Genomic DNA, 24,478 nt, shown 5'->3' with positions numbered 1-24,478 from the left:
GAGGAAGAAAAAAGAGATGTCAAGGTACCTGGCATGATCTGCCACGTTAGGATTATTCTCTTGGCCAGAGGCGAGGGTGGGGTGTGATTAGAGGGCTGGTGAGGAGAAGCCTGACGAGCCACATTCTTTCACATTAGAAGGGCTGCAGAAGCAGCTGCAGATACGCAGCCATCAGAGGCCCGGTGGCTTGTCAGTGGACACCAGATCCCATCAGCTCTCTGATGCATGTATGCAGGAGATTAAGCAGGACTTGCAAGACATTCAGACTGAGATAGTCATCTGCGAATAGGTTTTCTTTAGTATCGGTCTAAAAATGCTGGGACTTAAGACCCCCTGTTCAGTAAAACTGGGGGTGGGAGACGGTGGGGAGATACTGTACATATGAGAAAATGTACGGTAAGGTGAAAGGAAACACCTGAAAGTGCTCATCTCCGTGCCTACGGCATGACATCTACACAAGACAGGGCACTGCATTGAGAGCCTGAAGCAAAGCAAGCGAAGCACCAGAAAAGGATGTAGCTTACAAAGAAATATTTCATTAAGTGTAAGTCCAACACGTCTTTATGTCACACAGATATGGATTCAACAGGACAGTAAATCCCTTCACAGAGGAGCACGCTCCCATGGTAGGCAGCGCGCTTTCTTTGATGAGCTGGTAAAGCTTCTCCAGAACACATCAAGCGAAAAAACATTTCATTTAAGAGCCGCTGCTTTATTTTTCAGTTGGATTTAAACACTATATTGAGAATAACCGAAAGTTCCTATCTGCATGGTTGAATTTTCAACTGCTTCAACTAAGCATTTCTACTAAGAGAAAAAATTCCAACCCTTAGCCACCAAGGAGCCAGTAAGTGGAATACCTTACAGAAGGGCCAGCTGCTGGAAACCCTGCTGCTGAATAATGTGCTAGCAGGCACAGGCTCTCCCAATTGTTTCAGATTCTGCCTGAAAGAGCAGAAAGTGCTTTCTAGTTAAGCACTTTTCCCATGTTCTTACTTCTTAACAACGAATTCATCAACTCCTCTAGTACCTCTTGGTTCTAGAACAAGGTACACGATCCAGGTTGGTCTCTACCAGCTAGTTAATTAGTTTTATACTCTGAAATTGTAACCTGGGTAACTGATCACAGCACACTACTGTTGGGTATCCAAACTCTTATCCTGCAACAATAAAATCGAATTCTCCTTAGGCAATTACAGTCGTGTGGATTTTAGGCAGCTGGATCTACTTTAGAATGTGACTCACTTACTGGAGCTGAGAATTTACACGGAATTTCTGGCAGGATTACACTACTTCCTTTACATTTAACGACAGGAGGTGAAGAAAGCCACACTGACGCTTCAGCCACAGTCGGAAGGTTAAGACTTAAGGTTAGTGGACTTCCGCTAAAAATACTCCTATCTCCCTTCTGTGCAAAGGTAACTATTTTTATGCGAGCAGCAGAAATAAGGAATACGTGTTTTGAACTAAAATACCAATATAGCTTTCATTCCTTACACGAAAGGAAAGTAGGAGCTAAAAAAAAGCCAGGAAAGTGAAGAAGTTACATTTGGCCGTAACCACAGTGAACACTGAACACATTATTTCTTAAGGTTGCTTAAAGTAAGAAGGCGTTTCTTGTCGGACGCTACCATTCATTACGGTTCAGATACTCCGGCTCACTGCTTTAGGGCATGTAACGACTTGACATAGAGCAGATTTTCTCACTGCTGACATCTTGAGCCAGATATTTCTTTGGTGCAGGGGCTGTCCATGCATTGTAGGATGTTTAGCAGCATCCCTGGCCTCCACTCACTAGATGCCAGTAGAGCCCTCCCGACTCACTTGTGACCACCAAAAAAGTCTCCAGACATTGCCAAAAGTCCCCTGGGGGACCAAATTACCCCAGGTTTAGCACTACTGCTGTAGAGTACAAACTAACCAAACAGTGAAGCGAGACTGAGACTTAAATTTCTTTGTTCTTTTCAATGACATTTCAAATAGCTGCATATCCCAAATCCTCAAAACACGAAACAATTCAATTTCTGGGAACAGCAACAACACAATTTCATGTATAACTAAAAATGTTTTAACTTCCAATCTCTTAATTTCAGCAATCTGACAAACTATTAGATGTACTCTTTTAATTCAAAAAGTTTAGATTTGAACTTTTGATTTTTAACTTTACAACTAGTTAATGGAAATGAATCCTCATATCTGTACCCAGGGCTGAACCTTGGGTCAAATGAGGATGGCTGTTCCTGCTAGTTTCAAAAGATCTACTCACTTCAAATCTCATACCTGCTCTTGGAAAGGGAAGGGAAAGGAAAGAAGCCCCTGGTACCTGGTGTCTGGCTCAGGGCTCTGGCCCACCCCCATGGTCCTCACCTGGGCGTCTGTCACAATGTCAAGTATCTAATAGTGAGTCACTGCTGAGAGGGCATCTCCTTAGTGCAAATCCTTCTTCGTAGATACAACTGAGTCTCTTCTTGATTCAAAAGCTTCTCAACGTTAGTTTTTAAAAGAGCTTATTTTGCATGCTAACCACCAGTACTGTCTTGTTGTGTGTGATTTACTGTTGCTGTTAAAAAAAGTGGCTTAGGGCTTCCCTGGTGGCACAGTGGTTGGGAGTCCGCCTGCCGATGCAGGGGACACGGGTTCCTGTCCCGGTCTGGGAGGATCACACATGCTGCGGAGCTGCTGGGCCCGTAAGCCATGGCCGCTTGGCCTGCGCGTCCGGAGCCTGTGCTCCACAACGGGAGAGGCCACAACAGTGAGAGGCCCGGGTACCGCAAAAAAAAAAAAAGTGGCTTATTCACAGTTTCAATTTCATTGCTTGTGATTGGTCTGTTCATATTTTCTATTTCTTCCTGGTTCAGTCTTGGAAGGTTATTACCTTTCTAAGAATTTGTCCATTTCTTCCAGGTTGTCCATTTTATTGGCATAGAGTTGCTTGTAGTAGTCTCTTAGGATGCTTTGTATTTCTGTAGTGTCCAATGTAATTTCTCCCTTTTCATTTCTAATTTTATTGATTTCAGGCCTCTCTTTTTCTTGATGAGTCTGGCTAAAGGTTTATCAATTTTGTTTACCTTCGCAAAGAACCAGCTTTTAGTTTTATTGATCTGTGCTATTGTTTCCTTTGTTTCTATTTTATTTATTTCTGCTCTGATCTTTATGATTTTTTTCCTTCTACTAACTCTGGGTTTTGTTAGTTCTTCTTTCTCTAGTTTACTGAGGTGTAAGGTTAGATTGTTTATTTGAGATTTTACTTTCTGCTTGACGTAGGCTTGTATTGCTATGAACTTCCCTCTTAGAACTGCTTTCACTGCATCCCATAGGTTTTGGATCATCATGTGTTCATAGCAATTTGTCTCTAGGTATTTTTTGATTTCCTCTTTGATTTCTTCAGTGATCTCTTGGTTATTTAGTAACGTACTGCTAAATAAGATATAAGCTTCCAAGTCAGAACCAGGAAGAGATCAAAAATATGAACAGACCAATCACAAGTAATGAAATTGAAACTGTGATTAAAATTCTTCCAACAAACAAAAGTCCAGGACCAGATGGCTTCACAGGTGAATTCTATCAAATATTTAGAGATGAGCCAAAACCCATCCTTCTCAAACTCTTCCAAAAAATTGCAGAGAAAGGAACACTCCCAAACTCATTCTATGAGGCCACCATCACCCTGATACCAAAACCATACAAAGATACTACATAAAAAGAAAATTACAGACCAATATCACTGATGAATATAGATGCAAAAATCCTCAACAAAATACTAGCAAACAGAATCCGACAACACATTAAAAGGATCATACACCATGAACAAGTGGGATTTATCCCAGGGATGCAAGGATTCTTCAACATATGCAAATCAATCAAAGTGATACACCATATTAACAAATTGAAGAATAAAAACCGTATGATCACCTCAGTAGATGCAGAAAAAGCTTTTGACAAAATTCAACACCCATTTATGATAAAAACTCTCCAGAAAGTGGGTACAGAGGGAACCTACCTCAACATAATAAAGACCATATATGACAAACCCATAGCAAACATCATTCTCAATGGTGAAAAACTGAAGGCATTTCCTCTAAGATCAGGAACAAGACAAGGATGTCCACTTTCGCCACTATTATTCAACATAGTTTTGGAAGTCCTAGCCATGGCAATCAGAGAAGAAAAAGAAATGAAAGGAATACAAATTGGAAAAGAAGAAGTAAAACTGTCACTGTTTGCAGATGACATGATACTATACATAGAGAATCCTAAAGATGCCACCAGGAAACTACTAGAGCTAATCAATGAATTTGGTAAAGTTGCAGGATACAAAATTAATGCACAGAAATCTCTTGGATTCCTATACACTAATGATGAAAAATCTGAAAGAGAAGTTAAGGAAACACTCCCATTTACCATTGCAACAAAAAAGAATAAAATACCTAGGAATAAACCTACCTAGGGAGACAAAAGACCTGTATGCAGAAAACTATAAGACACTGATGAAAGAAATCAAAGATGACACAAACAGATGGAGAGATATACCATGTTCTTGGATTGGAAGAATCAATATTGTGAAAACGACTATACCACTCAGAGCAATCTACAGATTCAATGCAATCCCTATCAAATTACCAGTAGCACTAGAACTAAAATTTTTATGGAGACACAAAAGACCCCGAATAGCAAAAGCAGTCTTGAGGGAAAAAAACAGAGATGGAGGAATCAGACTCCCTGACTTCAGAGTATACTACAAAGCTACAGTAATCAAGACAATATGGTACTGGCACAAAAACAGAAATGGAACAGGATAGAAAGCCCAGAGATAAACCAATGCACCTATGGTCAACTAGTCTATGACAAAGGAGGCAAGAATATACAATGGAGAAAAGACAGTCTCTTCAATAAGTGGTGCTGGGGAAACTGGACAGCTACATGTAAAAGAATGAAATTAGAACACTCCCTAACACCATACACAAAAATAAACTCAAAATGGATTAGAGACCTAAATGTAAGACCAGACACTATAAAACTCTTAGAGAAAAACATAGGAAGAACACTCTTTGACACAAATCACAGCAAGATCTTTTTTGATCCACCTCTTAGAGTAATGGAAATAAAAACAAAAAAAAAAACCAAATGGGACCTAATGAAACTTGAAAGCTTTTGCAAAGGAAACTACAATGAAGACAAAAAGACGACCCTCAGAATGGGAGAAAATATTTGCAAATGAATCAACAAAGAATTAATCTTCATAATATATAAACAGCTCATGCAGCCTTGATATTAACAAAACAAACAACCCAATCCAAAAATAGGCAGAAGAACTAAATATACATTTCTCCAGAGAAATACAGATGGCCAAGAAGCACAGAAAAAGCTGCTCAACATCACTAATTATTAGAGAAACGCAAATCAAAACTACAATGAGGTATCACCTCACACCAGTTAGAATGGGCATCATCAGAAAATCTACAAACAACAAATGCTGGAGAGGATGTGGGAAAAAGGGAACCTTCTTGCACTGTTGGTGGGAATGTAAATTGATACAACTACTATGGAGAACAGTATGGAGGTTCCTTAAAAAACGAAAAATAGAACTACCATTTGACCCCTCAATCCCACTACTGGGCATATACCCAGAGAAAACCATAATTCAAAAGACACATGCACCCCAATTTTCATTGCAGCACTATTTACAATAGCCAGGTCATGGAAGCAACCTAAATGCCCATCGACGGACAAATGGATAAAGAAGATGTGGTGTATATATACCATGGAATATTACTCAGCCATAAAAAGGAATGAAATTGGGTCATTTGTAGAGACGTGGATGAATCTAGACTGTCATACAGAGTGAAGTAAGTCAGAAAGAGAAAAACAAATATTGTATATTAACGCATATATGTGGAACCTAGAAAAATGGTACAGATGAACTGGTTTGCAGGGCAGAAATAGAGACACAGATGTAGAGAACAAACATGGACACCAAGGTGGGAAAGTAGCGGGGTGGTGGTGGTGGTGGTGGGATGAATTGGGAGATTGGGATTGACATGTATACACTGATGTGTATAAAATGGATGACTAATAAGGACCTGCTGTATAAAAAATAAATGAAATAAAATTCAAAAATTCAAAGAAAAAGTGGCTTATTATTTATTATTTTAGAGACTGGCATAAAATAGAAGCATACCTACTAATCAATTTACCCAAAATTCTCCGAAGGATGTGAGGCCCTAAATCACAAATAGTCAGAACCTTTCTACATAAACATATAGCTATAGATACACTTAAGCATTATGGAAAATGGATGGTGACTTTGCCAATGTTCTACTCCTTAGCCTTGCAGACCACTCTACCTGATGCACTGCCTTATAGAGAGTGACAATTCGGAGACAAAGATTATTCACATAGTCTTTCTATCTTCTTTTTCAATGCCTCCCGAAAGAATGAGAGCCTAGGTTTATTCCTCAAATTTCCATGGAGACGATACTGGGTCCTCCTGTTAGCTCTTGTACTTAAGTTTACTCAGGTTTAAGGAGGACAGTTGTTAAACTTTTTGAGCTCTATAATAGTCTTTTGAATTGTTGAATAATTATGGTTCATTTATCATACTCTAATTTAGACACAGGAAGGCCAATGCAAGGCGAGTCTGTAAAACAGCCTATGTACCATGTACCTACAGGAAAAAAGTGTACACACACAACACACAACACTATTTCCCAGAACAACACAACTTCAAATGCTTGCCACATCCCACGTATCGCTATCTTCCAGACACAAGGAACCATAGCAACGCTCAGAGAAGAGCAGCCCCTAGAAGATACTCACAGCTTGTCAGATATAAAGAAAACAGATACGTACCATCAAAACTACCTTGCTCGGAAGCAAGGTGCAACAGCTGATTGTATGTCTCAACTGAAGGCTGATAAACAAAGACTCCAGAATTGAAGCAGTCAGGCCACCCTGGGTCTGGTGCCGCCGACAATTCTTCTCTCTCAAAAAGATCATCGATATTTGCTAGGACCTGATTCAAGGGCAAGGGGGCGGGAAGAAGGGAAAGCATTTCAGAACTGTTCTGCTGCGGTATACTTTTCTTAAGTTCTCCTTAAGTTCTCCAACACAAAGGATGCAGTCTGTTGCTGGTCTTAACTATTCAGATGACAGCTGTGAGGCAGCCTGGTCCTACTCTCCTTCAACACCTGACACTTTTTACAACAGTGGTTTTATCTGAACTTTACTGTCAAGTCTTGACAGCATTCTTCAAATGCCTAACTGGTCTCAGTTACTATATCCATCTTTCCAGCCATCGAAGCCATACTCACCAGAGTATCTGCATCCATGAATACACATTTCGAATACTGTGTCAGTGACCAGCAGTGGAGTTTAGTTAACGTGATGCCCAACTCAGGCCTCTTCATTAAGGTTAGATGAGCAGAATCACCACTGTCCAAGACATCTACCATGATGACTTCATCAAAGATAGTCTCTAAAGTTTTCCTGTCAAAAATAAAATCCAGAGAACCGCTCTCAGCATCTCTTTAGAACAAGTGACCAATTTAACACAAGACGGCGTTCTATTTAGCTTATCAGTTACGAGAGAATCTGTTACTTTGGTATATTGCAATCTCTTAAGTATGTCCTAATTCACTTCAGGACAAACTGTGTTAATTTGCACGTGCAGAGTTAACTTCACTAAAACAGTAAGAACTGCTTACTGTGAGGACGGACCTCTTATCCTAAAACATTATCACGGAAGTTTCCTATGTTTTATTGTACCACTGAATACCACGCAAATTGTGAAATAGCTTGTAAAAACGTGACTGATGCTTGGTAATACATCTTTTCAACAGCCTACGCCTTTAACAATAATATTTTATTACAACGGGTTCTTGCTGACCACTGAATACTTTTACAAATGATGCGGAGATAAGTGCATGTAATACCTGCACTGAAGCCTATAACTAATAATTTTTGCCAAAGCAGTTGACAGGGAACTGCCTGAAGCTGTGTCCTAAAAGAAGTTAAATGACTCAATTATTTGGTTTCCATTTTTTTCAGCATCGCATACAACCAGCATTTATTACGTGCTTTGCACTCCTGGCATGAGAGACTCACTTTAGTTTGTGAGGTACAACATTTCTCCCTGCCCCAAATTAACTAAAGATATATTTTAGAAAGCAAGCCTGAGGTGACGTGAAGTGGGGTGTACTTAGGTAAGACACTAAACTCAGCACAAGGAAAAACACGTGATAAAGACAAACCATCACCGAAAGTTTATAAAAATATCAAGCATGCAGAACGAAACTGGTAATGTATTATCTACCTCCAAAGCTGTACAAACATATGTTCTAGTTCACACAGTAAACTTGATCTCTGAAAGAAGTGGTGGCACCGTTTACCACAGTAAAGGGGGCTTGCTGTCTAAGACTATATCCACCTTCTTACACGATTCTCACTAAATAGACTATAGATTAGGACATACACAAAGGAGACAGTTTTGGGGGGGCATTTTCCTAAATTACCCTTTAGGAATAAGGTTCTTAGCGTGAAAGATATATGTATGTATGTATAATGCCTCTTTTTCAGAGGTCCTTGGCATGGGCTTACATTTTTTGAAAAAAGTCACAAAAAGAGCATTTTCAACCTCTAAAAGGGATAGGAGAATGCAAAAATAAACACAATACAGAGCTGCTAGTATGCCCAGATACTCTTAAGTAAGTTAGTATTAGGATCAAGGTAGTTCATTCAGATACTTCAAAATCTAATTCCAACCAATTAACATGAGCTAAGAACAGCTTGCGCTCCCTCAGGGTGCTCTCCTAGCAGGACCCCTAACTCCGAGAGCCCTCTGGCAAATATTCTAGTCTATTAAATTGTAAATAAAGATCTTTAGGTTACTAATGTCAATTGGGGTGGAGAAAACTGCTGCTTTCTTTCAAAGTCCCGGGAGGTTTCCCCTGTTAGAAACAGGAACGAAGTAGGCCCTGCTGCATCTGGGGAAAGGCATGCAAGTGAGGCGTGATGACATGAAGGGAATGGCTGGACTGAGTCACTCACTCGGATTACCGCAAGAGGACTTGCCCAAGGCAGAGCCCTACTCCTGGCTGGAATCGGCAAGGGCAAGGGCCAGAACACCAGCTCCCAGAGGGAGCTTGGCTGGAAGATCTCCCAAGAGCCAGGAAGAGGTTTTAGACCCAGGAATCCTTCACTCAGCAACTCTCCTCTTTCTCTACCAGCACGCAAACCCTGGAAAGGGTATGGCCTTAATGCCCACTGATGCCAGAAACAGGGGAGAGGGATGTCCGAGCCCCACCAACAGCGGGGCAGCATGGTCCTCACCTCATGGAGTCCGAGACCTGTGGGGTGACGAGCACGGCCAGCCTCCTGGTGGTCCTGTGCTGTTTCAGAGACGAGCCCAGGACCAGGGCTCCTTTGGCGTAGGCATCGTTTGTGGTCAGTGTCACAAAGGCCTGATCTTAATACAAGGAAAATGAACACACATTCATTACACTATCCTACCTAGAAAACACTACCCCAGGACCCTTTTCAATCAATAATTTGGCAAAATCAGCTCCTCTGAGATCAACTTGCTGTATTAATAAAAGAGCAGCCTCTTGTGGGGGGGTTAGGGTGAGAGAGAGAACCCAGTGTCCGCTATAAGAATGGCTCAAGACCATTCTTTAGCAGGCAATCTTTGGCAACCTTCAAGAGGCTGACGAAGCTGTAAACATTCAATCCAATTTAGAGTCCAGACATGCCAAATTCTCAGACCAAACAGCAGCTTAACACCCAGAGGGTGAACCTCAGGCAGTTAACAGGTAGTGAAGAGGAGATCAAGAAGTGCATTTTCTGTTTCTCCTACAAGGTACCATAGACAGTATTTTCAGCCAAGCACAAATCCAGCCAACAACCTCAACTGAGAGCATCTGAAAGCAGAGGCCATATTCTTCATTCTGATGCTTACATGTTCCACGCCTCAGGCTTTTTCTACTGTTTCCTCAACCTGGAGCAAACACTCCATGGCTATCCAACCACTACTCTAGAGTCACTCTGAGTCTCTCTGAAACATCACCTCCCTCCCCGAGAAGCCTTCCCTCCTTGATGCTTCTATCTAAATTGTGGCCCATCGCTGTTAAATGGATTTAGGGACCACCTCACAAGCTCTAGAAAACCTGCCTCCTTTTCCTTGGAGAAGCAAGCAGTACCCCTACCCTGTATCCTGGGGCACCTCAACAGACTCTCTCTCTCTCACACACACATTCAAAAATCAATCTCCAATAATCATTTAGTTGCCAGGACCAGGGGCAAATGCATGAATTCTCCTTCCTGCTGAACAAGCCCCGCCCTCGCAAGGCCACCAGCCCAGCCTTTAGGATTTCTCCAGCCCTTCCCCGGGATGATTCTGGAGCACTCTCCCTCTCCAAATGGATTTTAACATTAGCAGGTTGGTGGGCATCCATACATACAGGGTACTTAGGATCAAGCTCTGCCAGGGCTCACTTGGGGCACGGCTGCCCAAGCAGGGAGTTGAGCCATTCTGTCATGAAGTCACTCTGCTTCCGTCTTAGGTTTCCTCATTCTCTCTTTGCCCATTTTCCAAAGTGGAGGCTGGGGGCAGTAGACATTCCATTGAGAAGTGAGAGGAAGTTGTAGGTTGTCAAGTGGGCCAGCACACTCCCCAGCTGCAGATCTGAGGGCCATCTTCACAGGTAGTGTTGAACTCTCCTTTAAGCTGTAGAAAGTCTGGTGTGCCCTCCCCCAGGGTCACTGGCTTCCCTGCTAGTCACGCTAGGAAAGCTCAGAACAGGGCCTCCTGTCCCTTGCCATACCCATCAACTTGAACTTGTTCCTTCAATCCATCATAAGATGGCAACATTCCAGTCAGCCTGTCCCAAGGACACTTAATCTGGGGCATAATGAATGATGTTTTAACACAAAAACGGTCCTGATACCAGGGGAGCACGAAGAAAAGTTTAGTAAGTAGGGTTCAAGGCTTTCAGGAAGCTAGGATATGGATGATTTCCCAGATGAAGCGGGAAGCAGGACAAATGCTTCGGAACGGAGGCTAGAACGCCAGACCTAGCAAAGGAACAGGGAAGACCAGGGACAACTGGGTAGGAGGTTCAACCTTCCCAGAGACGGCCAAACCCCGGGTTACATCTGCAACCTTTCCGCAGCTCAATGGCTGTAATAATCCCACTGTTCGCCTCAACAGCACAGCAAGGACCAGTTACCTCGGGGCCTCCGGTCTTCGGGGGGTAGATTCGCCGTGCGGCCCGGACACCTTGCAACAAGTGGGCCGGCGCCCTCCCACCACGCCGGGCCCGCTCCCCGGGGGCGCTCGCCGGGCTCCGGCTTCCCGCAACCCAGCCCCAAAGGCCTAAAAATAGGCTCGGCGTGGCGGCCAGCGCCGGAGCGGGCGGCCGGGGAGCCGGGCCGAGGCCACCGCCGTCCCCGCCTCGCGGCTGCCCCTTCCAGGAGTTCCTGCCCGCGGGCGGTGGGAGGCGGCGCCTCGCGACCCCGCCGCGCTCCGGAGCTCGGAACCTGCGCCCCCGGGGAGCCGGCTCCCCACCCCCACGCAGCCGGCCGCAGCTGCTCCGCCTGCCCGCCCGCCCTTCACGGTGCGCGCAGGAGGAAGGGCAAAGAGACGGAAGCAGGAACGGGGGCTTCGGCGGAGGGCCCAGGCGCTGCCGGGCGGACCCCCTCGGCTGCGTCCGCGGGGTCCAGACGGCCGCTCGGGACCCCGGGGCGGCGGGGCATTGGCTGACGCAGGAAGCGACACGCCCGGCTGCGGCCAGCCTGCAACTTTGCGGCGGTCCTCGTCCTGCTGGGAGCTCCCCTGGGGCGGAGCGGCGGGTGTGGGGGGGAGAAGAGAAGCTGCGGGGCTACGAGGGGCCGCGCGGGGCGAGGAGTCCGGCGTCCCGGGGCGGCGGCGGCGGGCGGCGCGGCGCATACCTGTCATGGTGCTGCCGGGGGCGCGGGCGGCTGCCGCAGCCGCAGCCGCACGTTGGGGGCTCGAAGAAGCCGGGCGCTGGGAGCAAGCGCGGCCGGCGAGGAGGCGCGGCGGGAGCGGAGCGTCCGTCCGGAGCGCTCTTATAGCGGTCGTCACGTGGCCGCGCACGCTCCCCGCGCCCGCCGGCATCCTCCCCGGGAGGCGGCCCCGGGACTGCGGGACCCGGGACCTCACTCAACCCTTGCACCCCTGGGGCTGGGCTCCGGGTCCATCTCCGCAGACCCTCTGGTCCTGCTTCTGCTCGCGCGGGGCACTTGCCTGGACCGCGGGCCTCCGTGCACCCCCGAACCGGGGGTTTGGAGGGGGACTTTGGGGCAGAGTGTGGCATCACTGGGACAAACTCCCGAAGAAGCCAAGGGTTAGGGAACCTTCCAAAAAACCCCAGATCACTCTAGTTAGAATAATTCATCTGAACTGCTTGAATTAAACATAAAATTTAATTCCACTTTCTTCACCTAGAATTCCAAATCAGCCTCTGGAAGCATTTCTTAGTGTTCTCACAACGGTTTTGTGGCCTTAACCAAAAAAAAGAATAAATCTTCAGTATGTTAGATTCTCGAAGTCCTCTGCATCAATTAGATATTTAAGTGTTTTCATTTAATTCTCACATTAACTCAGTGAAGTAGGTTCTATAATCCTCATTTTACAGATGTGGAAACTGAGGCACAGAAAAGTTAAGTTACTTGTCAATGGTCATATCATGTAAGTGGAGAAGATAGGATTTGAACCATGGCAGTTTCCTTACAGAATTGACCTTCTTCGTGCAAGGCCATGATACACTGGTGCCCTAAAATGTTAGTAAATTATGGTAACTGTGGTTGGGTAATACAGTTGTTTAGGGTAATGTGTTTCACAAATCATGAAAAGGTGAATTTGGCATTTTTCTAGGAAGTTGAGAAATAGCTCTCTGATGTGATCACACCCTTCTATCCCCATCTCTTCTATCCAGCCCAAACACACCAGGAAAGCAGCAGCTAGTATAATTCTCTGCAAACAGTAGTTGCTCAGTAAATGCTGAATGGAAGCCAAACAGGAAGTTGACAGCATCAGTTGAAATAATGAAATAGATGCTTTCGAATAAGTGATTTATTTGTAAAGGTGGTATTGCTATTCTCAAACCATTTATATCACTGTTTCTTCAAGTGTAAGCCTGGACCTCCTACATTAGAATCACTTGGGGCACTTGTTAAAAATGAAAATTTTTGGTCCTAAGCCCAGACCCCTGAATCAGATTCTTAATGGTAGAACCCAAGAATCAGCATTTTAAATGTCACCCTCTGGGAGACTCTCTTGAATCCTTTCCCCCTTCCTGATTATGGCAATGGAGACCACTGATTCACTTGGGAAGACCGCCTGGTTATTTGGCATTATAAACTTCCTTTGCAGGAAGTGGAAATGTGGGGCAAAGTTGCAGTGGATGGGTTTCCACTTATTCAAGGCCTGTAGGCTTAGAAGAGTTGGAGCTCTTTAAGGACTGTAAAGGCTATAGTTGAATCGCACCTGCCTGGGGAGAAGGAAAACAGTGTTGCTTCCAGGTCTGAATTGCTTTTTCCATACTGGTAAGTGGACCTGAAAGAGTGAGGTTTCCATCTTTCACCCAGGAACCCTCCAGCCATCAGTGGCCCTTAACCACCTGCTGCTTGAAGTCTAAGTATCCAGGCTGGCTTCTGCAGGGTGTGGTTCTAGGGCCAAAGGGCAAAGCCTGGAGGAAGAGCTGGGGACAACTAGAACTGGCAAGCTTCCCTTGGGAACAAGCTCCTCTCTGCTCCACCCCACGGTGTGTTTCAGTAAAAGCGGTCACCCCAGCCTCCTTTCCTGTGCTTCATGTATATTTACAGAAATGGAAGGTTTACAGCTTTTACCACATTGAGTCAAACAGGGACATTTCAAGGTTGCTACAATCTCCTCTTGTATGTTGTCTTAATTGATATTAGTATTGGTGACGCACTGACGGGTTTTCCAGAGGCTGTTGCACATTGAGCTTCATAAGGTATGAGATCAAGGCCTCTCAAAATAGAATGTGACCACGGATTGCCTGGGGATTTTATTAAAATGCAGATTCTGACTCAGTGGTTTGGGGTGAATCTTTCAGGTGATGCCCAGGCTGTGGACCAACTCTGAATAGCGAGGTATTTGAACATTCTGGATTATAAGGCTTTGCAGGTAGTAGATAGATACTACCTGCAATACGACCTCAGTACATATTGTACTGAGACAAATGTTTGAGATTTTCATTTGTTTATTTTCTCCTGTGAAATTTCTGATTCTTAAAAGAAAGATTTAAGTTAAAAAAGAAAATCTGTACTCTACATGAGTACACAGAGCTATTAGCCATTTAAATCAATGCTAAATGCATAGATTCAGCATGGTTGGTCCAAATTAATTTTTAGTTGGCTTTGGAATGCATTATGTAATATTTTGGCAGGATACTTACCTTCCTAATTATGTTTTGTTTAACATAATGCCGAGATCAGTTTGCATTCCCTCGAGCACACACACTGATTGATGGTGGGAGCAACTGACCTGGAAATATGTTCCAGAGGAGGGCACCCTGCTGCCCTAAGACACAAACGGTTCCCACAGACAGCCCATGAAATAGTTATACCACATCTGGCCAGACACAGGAACTAACTAGTTAACTAACTACTTAAAAATTTGCCCTTAATTGATAACAAACAAAAAATCCATACCTGGAATTGTTGCCAGTGACCAGAACCCTGATCATTTCTAATTGGATGCTTAGTTTCAAGAAACATTATCCTTGGAGGCCCAAAGCAGCCCATTCTTTACTTGAGAGCTGGAATCCCAAACTCCACAAGTTGCAAGGGCCTGGTGACTAGTTACATTGCTTTAAAAAAAATCTTTACTGAGATATAATTCACACACCATGAAATTCAGCCATTTAAGGTATACAATTAAATGGTTTTTAGTATATTCACAGATTTGTGTTAAATATCACCACAATCTAAGTTTAGAATATTTTCATCACCCAAAAAGAAACCTATACCCACTTGCAATCACTCCTCGTTCTCTCCCTTTCCCTCAGCCCTCAGCCAACTACTAATCTTTCTGTCTCTATAGATTTGTCTATAGAGATTTGCCTGTATGCCGTCTTTTTCAACTGGCTTCTTTCACTTAGCAAAATGTTTTTATGATTCTTCAATGTTGTGGCATGTATCAGTATTTCATTCCTTTTCATTAAGGAATTTCATTGCCAAATAATATTTCATTATATGGATATATCACATTTCAGTTATCCATTTCATGGGTAAACATGTTGGTGAACATTTTGGTAGTTTCCACTTTTTAGCTATTATGAATAATGCTGCTATGAATATTTGTTTCCAGTTTTTTGTGTGAATATATATTTTTCTTTCTCCTGGATATATAACAAGAGTAGAATTGCTAGATCATATGGTAACCCTATGTTTAACATCTCAAGAACTGCCAGACTGTTTTCAAAAGTGTAGATATCCTTTTGCATTCCCACTAGTATGAAGGTTCTAATTTCTTCACTTCTTAACAAATACTTGTTATCATCTTTTTTATTATGGCTATTCTAATGGGTTTGGAGTGGTATCTCGTGGTTTTGACTTGCATCTCCTTAATGACTAGTGATGTTGAGCATTTTTCATGTGCTGATTGGCCATTTGAGTATCTTCTTTGGAGAAATGTCTATTCAAACCCTTTACCCATTTTTTAACTGAGTTTATTTATTTATTTTATTTATTTATGTTTTTGTGCGGTACGTGGGCCTCTCACTGTTGTGGCCTCTCCCATTGCGGAGCACAGGTTCCGGACGCGCAGGCTCAGCGGCCATAGCTCACGGGCCCAGCCGCTCCGTGACATGTGGGATCTTCCCAGACCGGGGCACGAACCCGTGTCCCCTGCATCAGCAGGCGGACTCTCAACCACTGCACCACCAGGGAAGCCCGAGTTGATTTATTTTTGAGTTGTAAGAGTTCTTTATAAATTAGGAGTTTGGGATTAACTTATACACACTACTATATACAAAACAGGTAAACAACAAGGGCCTACTGTATAGTGCAGGGAAATATACTCAATATCTTATAATAACGTATAGTGGAAAAGAATCTGAAAAAGAGTACAGGTATATATAAAACTGAATCACTTTGCTGTACACTGGAAACTAACACAACATTGTAAATTAATGATACTTCAATTAAAAAATCTGGAGAAAAATTCTTTATATATTCTGAATACATATATATCTCTTATCAGATATATATTTCATGCATATTCAGATATATCTTATACGCATATGTGTATGATTTGCAAATCTATCCTCCCATTCTGTGGGTTGACTTTTCCTGATAGTAGATTTTACAGCACGAAAGTTTTACATTTCTACCTAGTCAAATTTATTTATTTTTCTTTTTTGCTTGTGCTTTTGGTGTCATATCTAGGAAACCATTGCCTAACCCAAAATCATGAAGATTTACCCCTAAGTTTTCTTCTAAGAGTTTTACAGCTTTAGTTCTGAAATTTAGGCCTGTAATCCGTTTTGAGTTAATTTTTGTGTGTGGTGTGAAGTAGAGGTCCAGCTTCTTTTATTTATTTGGGTCTTAGTTGTGGCATGCGGGCTCTTCGTTGCGTTGCACGGGATTCTCTCTAGTTGTTGTACACGGGCTTTTCTTTAGCTGTGGCGCACGGGCTCTGTAGTTGTGGCGCATAGGCTCCATAGTGCGTGGGCTCTGTAGTTGCAGCGCAGGCTTAGTTGCCCTGCGGCATGTGGGATCTTAGTTCCCAAACCAGGGATTGAACCTGCATCCCCTGCATTGGAAGGTGGATTCTTAACCACTGTACCACCAGGGAAGTCCCCATCTTCTTTCTTTTGCATGTGAATATTGAGTTGTCCCAGCACCATCTGTGGAAAAGACTATTGTTTCCCCTTTGAACTGTCTTGGCACCTTTGTTGAAAATCAGTTGACCATAAATGTGACAATTCTATTTCTGGACTCAATTCTATTACATAGACATATATGTCTATCCTAACGCTAGTTCCATACTTTCTTGATTTCTGCAGCTTTGTAGTAAGTTTAGAATTGGGAAGAATGAGTTCTCCATTTTTATTTTTATTTCAAGATTGTTTTGGCTATTCTGGGTCCTTTGCTTTTCCATATGAACTTTAGGATCAATTTATTAATTTCTACAGTAAAGGAAGTTGGAATTTTGATAAGCTTGTGTTGAATTTGTAGCTCAGTTTGGGGAGTATTGTCAACTTAACGACTTAAGCCTTCTGATCCATGAACGTGGGATGTCTTTTCACTTACTTAAATCTTTAATTTCTTTCAACAATGCTCAGTATTATATTGTCTTTTAAAACACATAACAAAACTCAAACAAGTCAGGCCCATTAGTTGCATAAATCCCACAGGCAGGGCAGTTGATTTTCATATCTGCTAGATACTCTAAATTTATATTCTCGACTAAAATCTGATTATCGCTGAACTTTATACATAGAACAACAATTTTCTGCCCCATCACAGGACAACCTCTACAGAACTTCACTTTGGCATTATTAGTAGTAACAGCCAACACATACCTGACACTAAGCTTCTTTTTTTTTTTCTTAGTCATCTTTTTTTTTTTTACTGTTTCATTTTTTATTTTTTAAGTTTAATTTTTTTTGTTTAATTATACAATGTTTAAAGGTTACTTTCCATTTACAGTCGTTACAGAATATTGGCTCTATTCCCCGTGTTGTGCAGTACATCTCTGAGCCCATCTTAATAGTTTGTGCCTCCCATCCCCTCCCACTACGTTGTTTTAAAATGAACTAACTAGTGGGTGACAAAGCCTGTATGTGCAAAAGGGCAGCAAGAACTAAAACATGTTCTCCCCAGAGTGACACATCCCTTTCTCCTCACTGCAATACCTGACATGCTTTTGGAGTTTCCGGGTTTTCTACTCAAAAGGCTACCCGCTTCCTCTTGAACAGTCTTCCTGTGCTACGGCCCTGCGTAAGCTTCTTATACATATTAAATCATTTAACCTTCCCAACAATCTAATGAGGTAGCCTCCAATCCCCACATTAGAGGTGAGGCACAGAACTTGCCCAACATTATACAACTAGTTATTTATAGAGCTGGGATTGGAACCAGGTGGCCTGCCTCTCCAGTCTGTATTACTAAGCACCATTTGGCAATGTGTATAGGTTGCGCACTCCTCAAAAGCTTCAAAAGGATATGTGTATAGTGAAAAGTAACTCTCCCCTGCCACTTTTCCCCCCAGTTACCATGTTCCCCTCCTAGAGTGGCATTATCTTCTTGACTTTTTCTGTGGCATTAAGGATGGCACAGAAAACTCACTGTTGTGGCTTTTCCTATGGGCTCTTGAAGATGTTTGTTGGTGTCTCACAATTTCCTCTTTCAGAGGATCCATGGGAAAATTTTCACGTTGGTCTTGGTATCAGAAAGAGTGTTGCACTCCTTAATACTTAGTTTTTTCTTTATCTTATAGGCATTTTGAGTCATATCAATACGTTTCCCTCTTTTTTTAGGCCACTTAGAGGCCTAGAGCAAAATTTGTAACTACTTCCTATCGTTATGTGGCTCTTCACCCTGCATTTATTTGTGCTTTAACTTTTTTCTCCATTATCACCCTGCCTGACTTGTTTATGAAGTTGCTGAGATCCTTTGGAAGTGGGGAAGGAATGTGGAATTAATTAGTAAATAATTAAATAGTCAGAGGTTTCTAGTGGGAGTAGAGCAGGGAAGATGAAATTTCAGCTCAATCTGGGTGACTCCAGAGGTTTTTGTAGTGATTTGTCAGTAAAATGAAAATTCCATAAATTAGAGAGACAGGGTTAACTGATCCACACATGGGAATAACCTTCTGTAATTAGTTTAAAATCTTAAAAAGACAAAGTAATTGCTTGATTTTTCAGTCTTACTTTTATAATTTATTCTACCAGTAATATAATAAAGAGATGATAGTGGTTAACAGGGAAGGATAAAGTTGTCCAGGTTCTCAAATATATTTCCATTTTTTTTACATTTCAAATTTGGAACATCTCAAATATTTTTCACCTTTCAAGTTTCAGTTACTGTACGTGTGATCTTTTTGTTGGTGGGTTGTCCTGTAAATTAGCTAGTTATAAGACTGAAAATTAAGAGAATCTCTTTGGCAGTTAACTTTTCTTCAAAATGCTTTATGATGGTATAATTTATATACAGTGATTTCACTTTTTAAAAGGATACAATTCAATGAGCTTTGACAAGTATATACAATCATATAACCATCACCACAATTACCTCCAAAACTTTCCTTTTGCGTCTTTGTGGTCAATTCCATCCCCTCACCCTGGCAAACGCAGCTCTGATTTCCACCCATATAGATTTGTTTTTTCTAGAGAAATGCAATCATACAGTATGTAGGCTTTTGTGTCTGGTTTCTCTTACTTAGCATAATGCTTTTGGATTTATTCACGTTGTTGAGTATTGGTGGTTCATTCCCTTCTGTTGCTGAGCAGAATCCTTTTGCACGAATATACCACAATGTATTTATCCACTCAGCAAATGGACGTTGGAGTTGCTTCTACTCCGGTTTTATGAATAAAGCTACTGGGAATATTCAAGTACAAGGAGCGGGATTACTGGATTATATAGTTTGGTATTTTAACTTTATAAAGAAACCATTAACTTTAAAGGAATGGCAGTAAACTTTCAAAGGTCACTGCCAAATTTAGATACGATCATGAAAAATAGAAGCTACTGTTTTTATACAAATCAATTATGTCTTAATATGATCTTATGTCCATTCATAGTACACTGAGAAAAAAGGGGACATAAGTCCCCACGTGTATTACTGGAGATTCAGTTTTTCTAAACATGCCAGAGCCATCTGCTTCTACTTGTCCAGCATGTGTACATGCAGGGCCTCATCTGAGAAAGATTAGAAAAGACGACCCCAAGGTTCATTACAATCCAAAGTCTCAGTGATCTATCAACTGCGGGGGTTTTGCCTGAAGAGCAGAAAACATGGAGAGAGAGAACATTACCAAACCTCAAGGTCACAATATACATTATAGAAAGTACTCTCCTGAGGACTGTATCATTTGATCCTCAAAACATCCCATCAGTTAATCCAGCTAGATACGTGATATTTTCACAAGCCCCCTGGGAATCTAGCAACAGTTTTCTTCTTCTTTTTTTAAAAAATTATGCTTTCAGTTTAAAAAAAATCCTAAAGGCTGTAACAAGTACCCTCACCCAACCCTGAGCTGTCTTCGTATCGCTGAACTACACCCCACCCCTCTGGCTCACTGCATCTTCGATTCAATCCCGGCCCTCTAAGGTGAGGGTGAGGGATGTATATTGAACACAATGCTTGAAAACAGAAAGTTTTATTTTTTTGTTTTGTTTTGTCTTTTTCTTTTCCATCAGAAAAATTACTTTCTTTAGTTCATGCAGAATTATTGTTTGTATATTACAAGTGACGTAACTGAGACACGGAGAAGTTAGCAGATTGTTCAGGGTCATTTTAGGAGAGAGTGGTAAGTCTGGGTCCTCTTAAGCTGTGTTGCTTCACTGAAATTTAAGTGGGAAGCAAAACATTCGTCAGAAGTTAGGACCTCAGAGATCATTGCCAATGTAGGCAATCAGTATGTCAATAAGTTCCCACCATCTGCTTCTTCTTTCGACGCAGAGGAAAGGAAGGAATGAATGGGGCACTGGCTGTTTGAAGAAGATCTCTAAGACTCTCTAAGAAGAGGAAGAAAGGCAGAAGTAGAAGAAGATGGATGAATGCAAGCAGGAGTCCGAGAGAGGCTTCTATCCCATGGGCAGGTGGAGAAGGAGTTGGGTGAGAGTGTAAAAGAGCAGAGAAGGCTCCAAGGTCATGAAAAAGCTGGTGTCAAAGGACATAAGTTACTTCACTCCCTGTAATTCCCAAGCAGCTCCCAGAATAGACCCTGCCACTTACTCCTGGTTCCAGGGAGAGGTCATTTGATCAAAGGCCTAATGATTTCCTGGAATGTCCTAAAATCCTGAAATATCTCCACCTGTCTGAAATTCCTTTTATGGAGGACAAATATTTTACATACAGTTAGAGAGAAAATAAATTCTGGTTGAAGGAGGAGAGACACTTATTCTGAGAGTTAATTAGTATCAGGCACAGTAAAGAATAAGTACTACATATATGATCTCATTTAATTTTTCCGACAGCCTGTGTGGGAGATTAGTAGCTCCATTTTGTACACAAAAATGATGAAACTGAGAGGTTAAGAAACTGTTTACCTTCAGTGTGTGAATATGCCTTTTATGAGGCAGTAAATAAGACTCTGTGTCCAGAGGTATTTTTGTCTTATATAAGTACACTTGGTTTTGCTTGAAATGATCACTGAAGACTTTTGAAAACGAACTTCTTAATAAAGCAACACATTTTCAGAAGATGCATTGATTGAGGCATCGCTATTTTGCACGTAAAGCAATTATAGTAACATCTAATTCTTGGAACCATGAATACCTAGTGCTGCTGTGGTCATTTGTAAATTGAAAAGGTGTTTATGTAGAAGTAGAAATTTCCTCAGCCCTGGTACTAAAACTTTTTAAAGAATATTTAAGTTTTTGTTCCAAATACGTATATTAAGCATTTTTTCCAGTAAGGTGAGAACAAGTGACTTTTTATTATTCTGCACAGATCAATAAGGTCCTTGAGGGCTTCCCTGGTGGCGCAGTGGTTGAGAGTCCGCCTGCCGATGCAGGGGATACAGGTTCGTGTCCCGGTCTGGGAAGATCCCACATGCCATGGAGCGGCTGGGCCCGTGAGCCATGGCCGCTGAGCCTACGTGTCCAGATCCTGTGCTCCGCAACGGGAGAGGCCACAACAGTGAGAGGCCCGCGTACCGCCCAAAAAAAAAAAAAAAAAAAAATAAGGTCCTTGAGCTATAAAATACTAACTCACTTCTCTTTTGTATTACGTGGCTGTTAAAGCTATGCATCTGGTTGCTTTCACTTTTGCTTCTGATGTACTTTCAAGTTCTTTATGACCAGATGAATGTTTGTTTCCCCAAACATTTCAGGTTTTGTTCTGTTGGATGACTGAGATAATTTTTGATTTGGACTTAAACAGCTTTAAAAATTTACTAAAGTACCCACCATGTTAACCTTCATTGGTAAGGGTTTAGGACTCACAGTCTCCTAACATCTATGTTCTGGAAACAGATTGGCAATCAATAGTTTAAGGATTTGTGGGTAAACCAGCTCCATGCAGCATAAACTACCTTGAACTGAAGATTTTTCTCTGCCAGTTTGCAACAGGAAAACACCTCCTGCAGCCCAGGATCTTCCTTGAATACTACAGAGCAAAAAGATGTCACCAGAATTTGATACTACACCTCTCCATTGCCAAATAGGATACTCCAGCCAAAACAGTTCTGTCACGGTACATCATTAGGACTCACCCGGCTTCTGGCCTGGCCAAAAGCTTAGGAGGGATGATAGTATCTAACCTCCCTAGGCCTATCAGAAAATCAGCATGTGAGTTCCTTGGCAGGTTCTGTTGGTGTCAACTGAGGGCAGCCCTTTCTGGAGGCAAGTGGGTTCTCCCAAACAGAGATGACGCAGAGCTGCCTAGCCACCTGCCCTAAAGTGATACTCCTTTATGATTCTGGTGTGTTAGCTTAGACGAATTCATCAAGAAAGTGTGTGACTACTGTATGTGAAACTCACAAGGGGATATCTGTAAGAAAGGCACTACACACTCCAGGGACAAGCGTAAGAATAGCTTTTTATCAAAGATATTGGTTCTAGAAAGTTGACCAACAGACCTCCTAGACAAATAGGTTCTGAAAGAAATAGAATTTGTCTAGAAAAGGTGTTTGGATGCTTTTTGAGGTCAGGAGAAAAATGTTTCAGAAGAACAGAGGCCCTGCAGTTCGCAAGGAATATGCTCAGCTAGTAAGGACAGCTGGGTGTTTCTGACACACCGGTGACACAGCACAATATGTTCCCTGCCCACAGAATCTTCTTGATTGTAGGCTTAAAAGTTAAGGCCTTAAACGGCAGATAAATAATCAAGACTAAAGGCTGATGTTTAAGGTGAAGTTTAAATAAGAAAAAAATGGCGGGCAGAGGTTAATACAGGAATCCACATTCGTTTATGATTTGATTTTTCTCTTTTGGAGATTTTATAGGATTTTCTTTAAATTTTTGTTGGTTTCAAGAAGATTGAAAATTGGGTCCAGATTTTCAGGGTTAAAATAAATGGACCATTGTGTAATTGTCTCAGTTAAAAAAAAAATATGAAAAGAGTTAAGTATTTGGAGCAGTATTTCAATACTGAAATGGATTTTTTAAAACTGACTGTAAGAAAGGGAGAGAGTAGGCTATTTATCATTATTGTAAATGTACTTTTATTATTTTACTTAATTTTTGAATAGGTAATTTTTTTTAAGGGTTCAAAATAAGTATAAAAAGGTCTATGGTGAAAAACCTTTTCCAAGCACTGTCCTGCTTTCCACAGGTAACCATTTCATGTATATATGACACCCCCCATTTGTATGCAAATGGGAACATCCTATACATCTCATTAAGTGGTACCTTGCGAGGGAGTGGCCAAGCTGGTGGAGTAGGAAGAACCTGAGCTCACTTCCTCCCGTGGGCACACCTAAATTACAACTATTTACAGAGAAACTGTTGATGAGAAAAACCTAAAGACCAGCAGAAAAGATCTTCTATAACTAAAAATATAAAGAAGGAACCACAGTGAGACAGATATGAGGGCGTGGAGACATGGTAGAGCTAAGACCCACACCACTGGGTGGGAGACCCACAAATAGGAGGATAATTAAAATTGCAGAGTTTCTCCCCAAAGAGCCAGTGGTCTGAGCCCCACATTGGGCTCCCTAGCCTGGGGTTCCTGCACCAGGAAGACAAGCTCCCGGAACATTTGGCTTTGAAGGCCAACGGGACTTCTATTGAGGACAGCCAGGGCTGTGGGAAATAGACTCCACTCTTAAAGGGTGCACACAAAATCTCACACGCTCAGGGACCCTGGTAAAGAAGCAGTAATTTGAAAGGAGCCAGGGTCAGATCCCCCTGCTGACACTGGAGAGCCTCCTGGAGGGGCAGAAAGCAGCTGGGGCTGGCCCTGAGGACACAGACACTAGCGGCAGCCTTTTTTGGGGAGCTCGTTATACCACGAGGATACTGGTGCTGGCAAGCATCATTTTGGAATCCTCCCTCTAGCTTATTAGCACTGGGCCCAGCCCCATGCACCAGCCTGTGAGCACCAGTACTGGGACGCCTCGGGCCACATGGCTAGTCAGGCTGAGAAACAGTCCCACCTACCACAGGCCTGCTAACCTAAGACCCTCTGAGCGCACAGCCACCCTAGGACCTGGCCCTGTCTGCCAGAGGGCCCAGGACCTGGCCGTGCATACCTGCACTGGCACTAGCCCCCAGCCCCCAGGGCCCTGAAGCCAGAGACCCTGGGACCCAGCCCCACCCACCA

General features: G+C 42.5%; 1 protein-coding gene across 2 annotated transcripts in view; it reads right to left on the bottom strand.

Moving 5' to 3' along the window:
* The window catches only part of GYG1 (glycogenin 1), a 37,924-nt gene extending 25,843 nt beyond the window's left edge, over positions 1-12,081 (bottom strand). Inside the window, exons 1-4 of one of the 2 annotated variants that reach the window (XM_065876216.1) lie at positions 11,944-12,081; positions 9,328-9,458; positions 7,311-7,485; positions 6,850-7,012 (exon numbers count right to left, since the gene is read on the bottom strand). In XM_065876216.1, the coding sequence (XP_065732288.1) occupies positions 6,850-7,012; positions 7,311-7,485; positions 9,328-9,332 (343 nt within the window). In that variant the 5' untranslated portion in view covers positions 9,333-9,458; positions 11,944-12,081. Of the gene's footprint in view, positions 1-6,849; positions 7,013-7,310; positions 7,486-9,327; positions 9,464-11,943 lie in introns of both variants that reach the window. The other variant, XM_065876215.1, reaches the window with a different exon arrangement.
* Between the last annotated feature and the right edge of the window lie 12,397 nt (positions 12,082-24,478).

The sequence above is a fragment of the Phocoena phocoena genome, chromosome 4 (genome assembly GCF_963924675.1).
Source record: "Phocoena phocoena chromosome 4, mPhoPho1.1, whole genome shotgun sequence".
Taxonomy (NCBI): Eukaryota; Metazoa; Chordata; class Mammalia; order Artiodactyla; family Phocoenidae; genus Phocoena; species Phocoena phocoena.
This window is presented reverse-complemented; position numbering and strand designations above follow the sequence as displayed.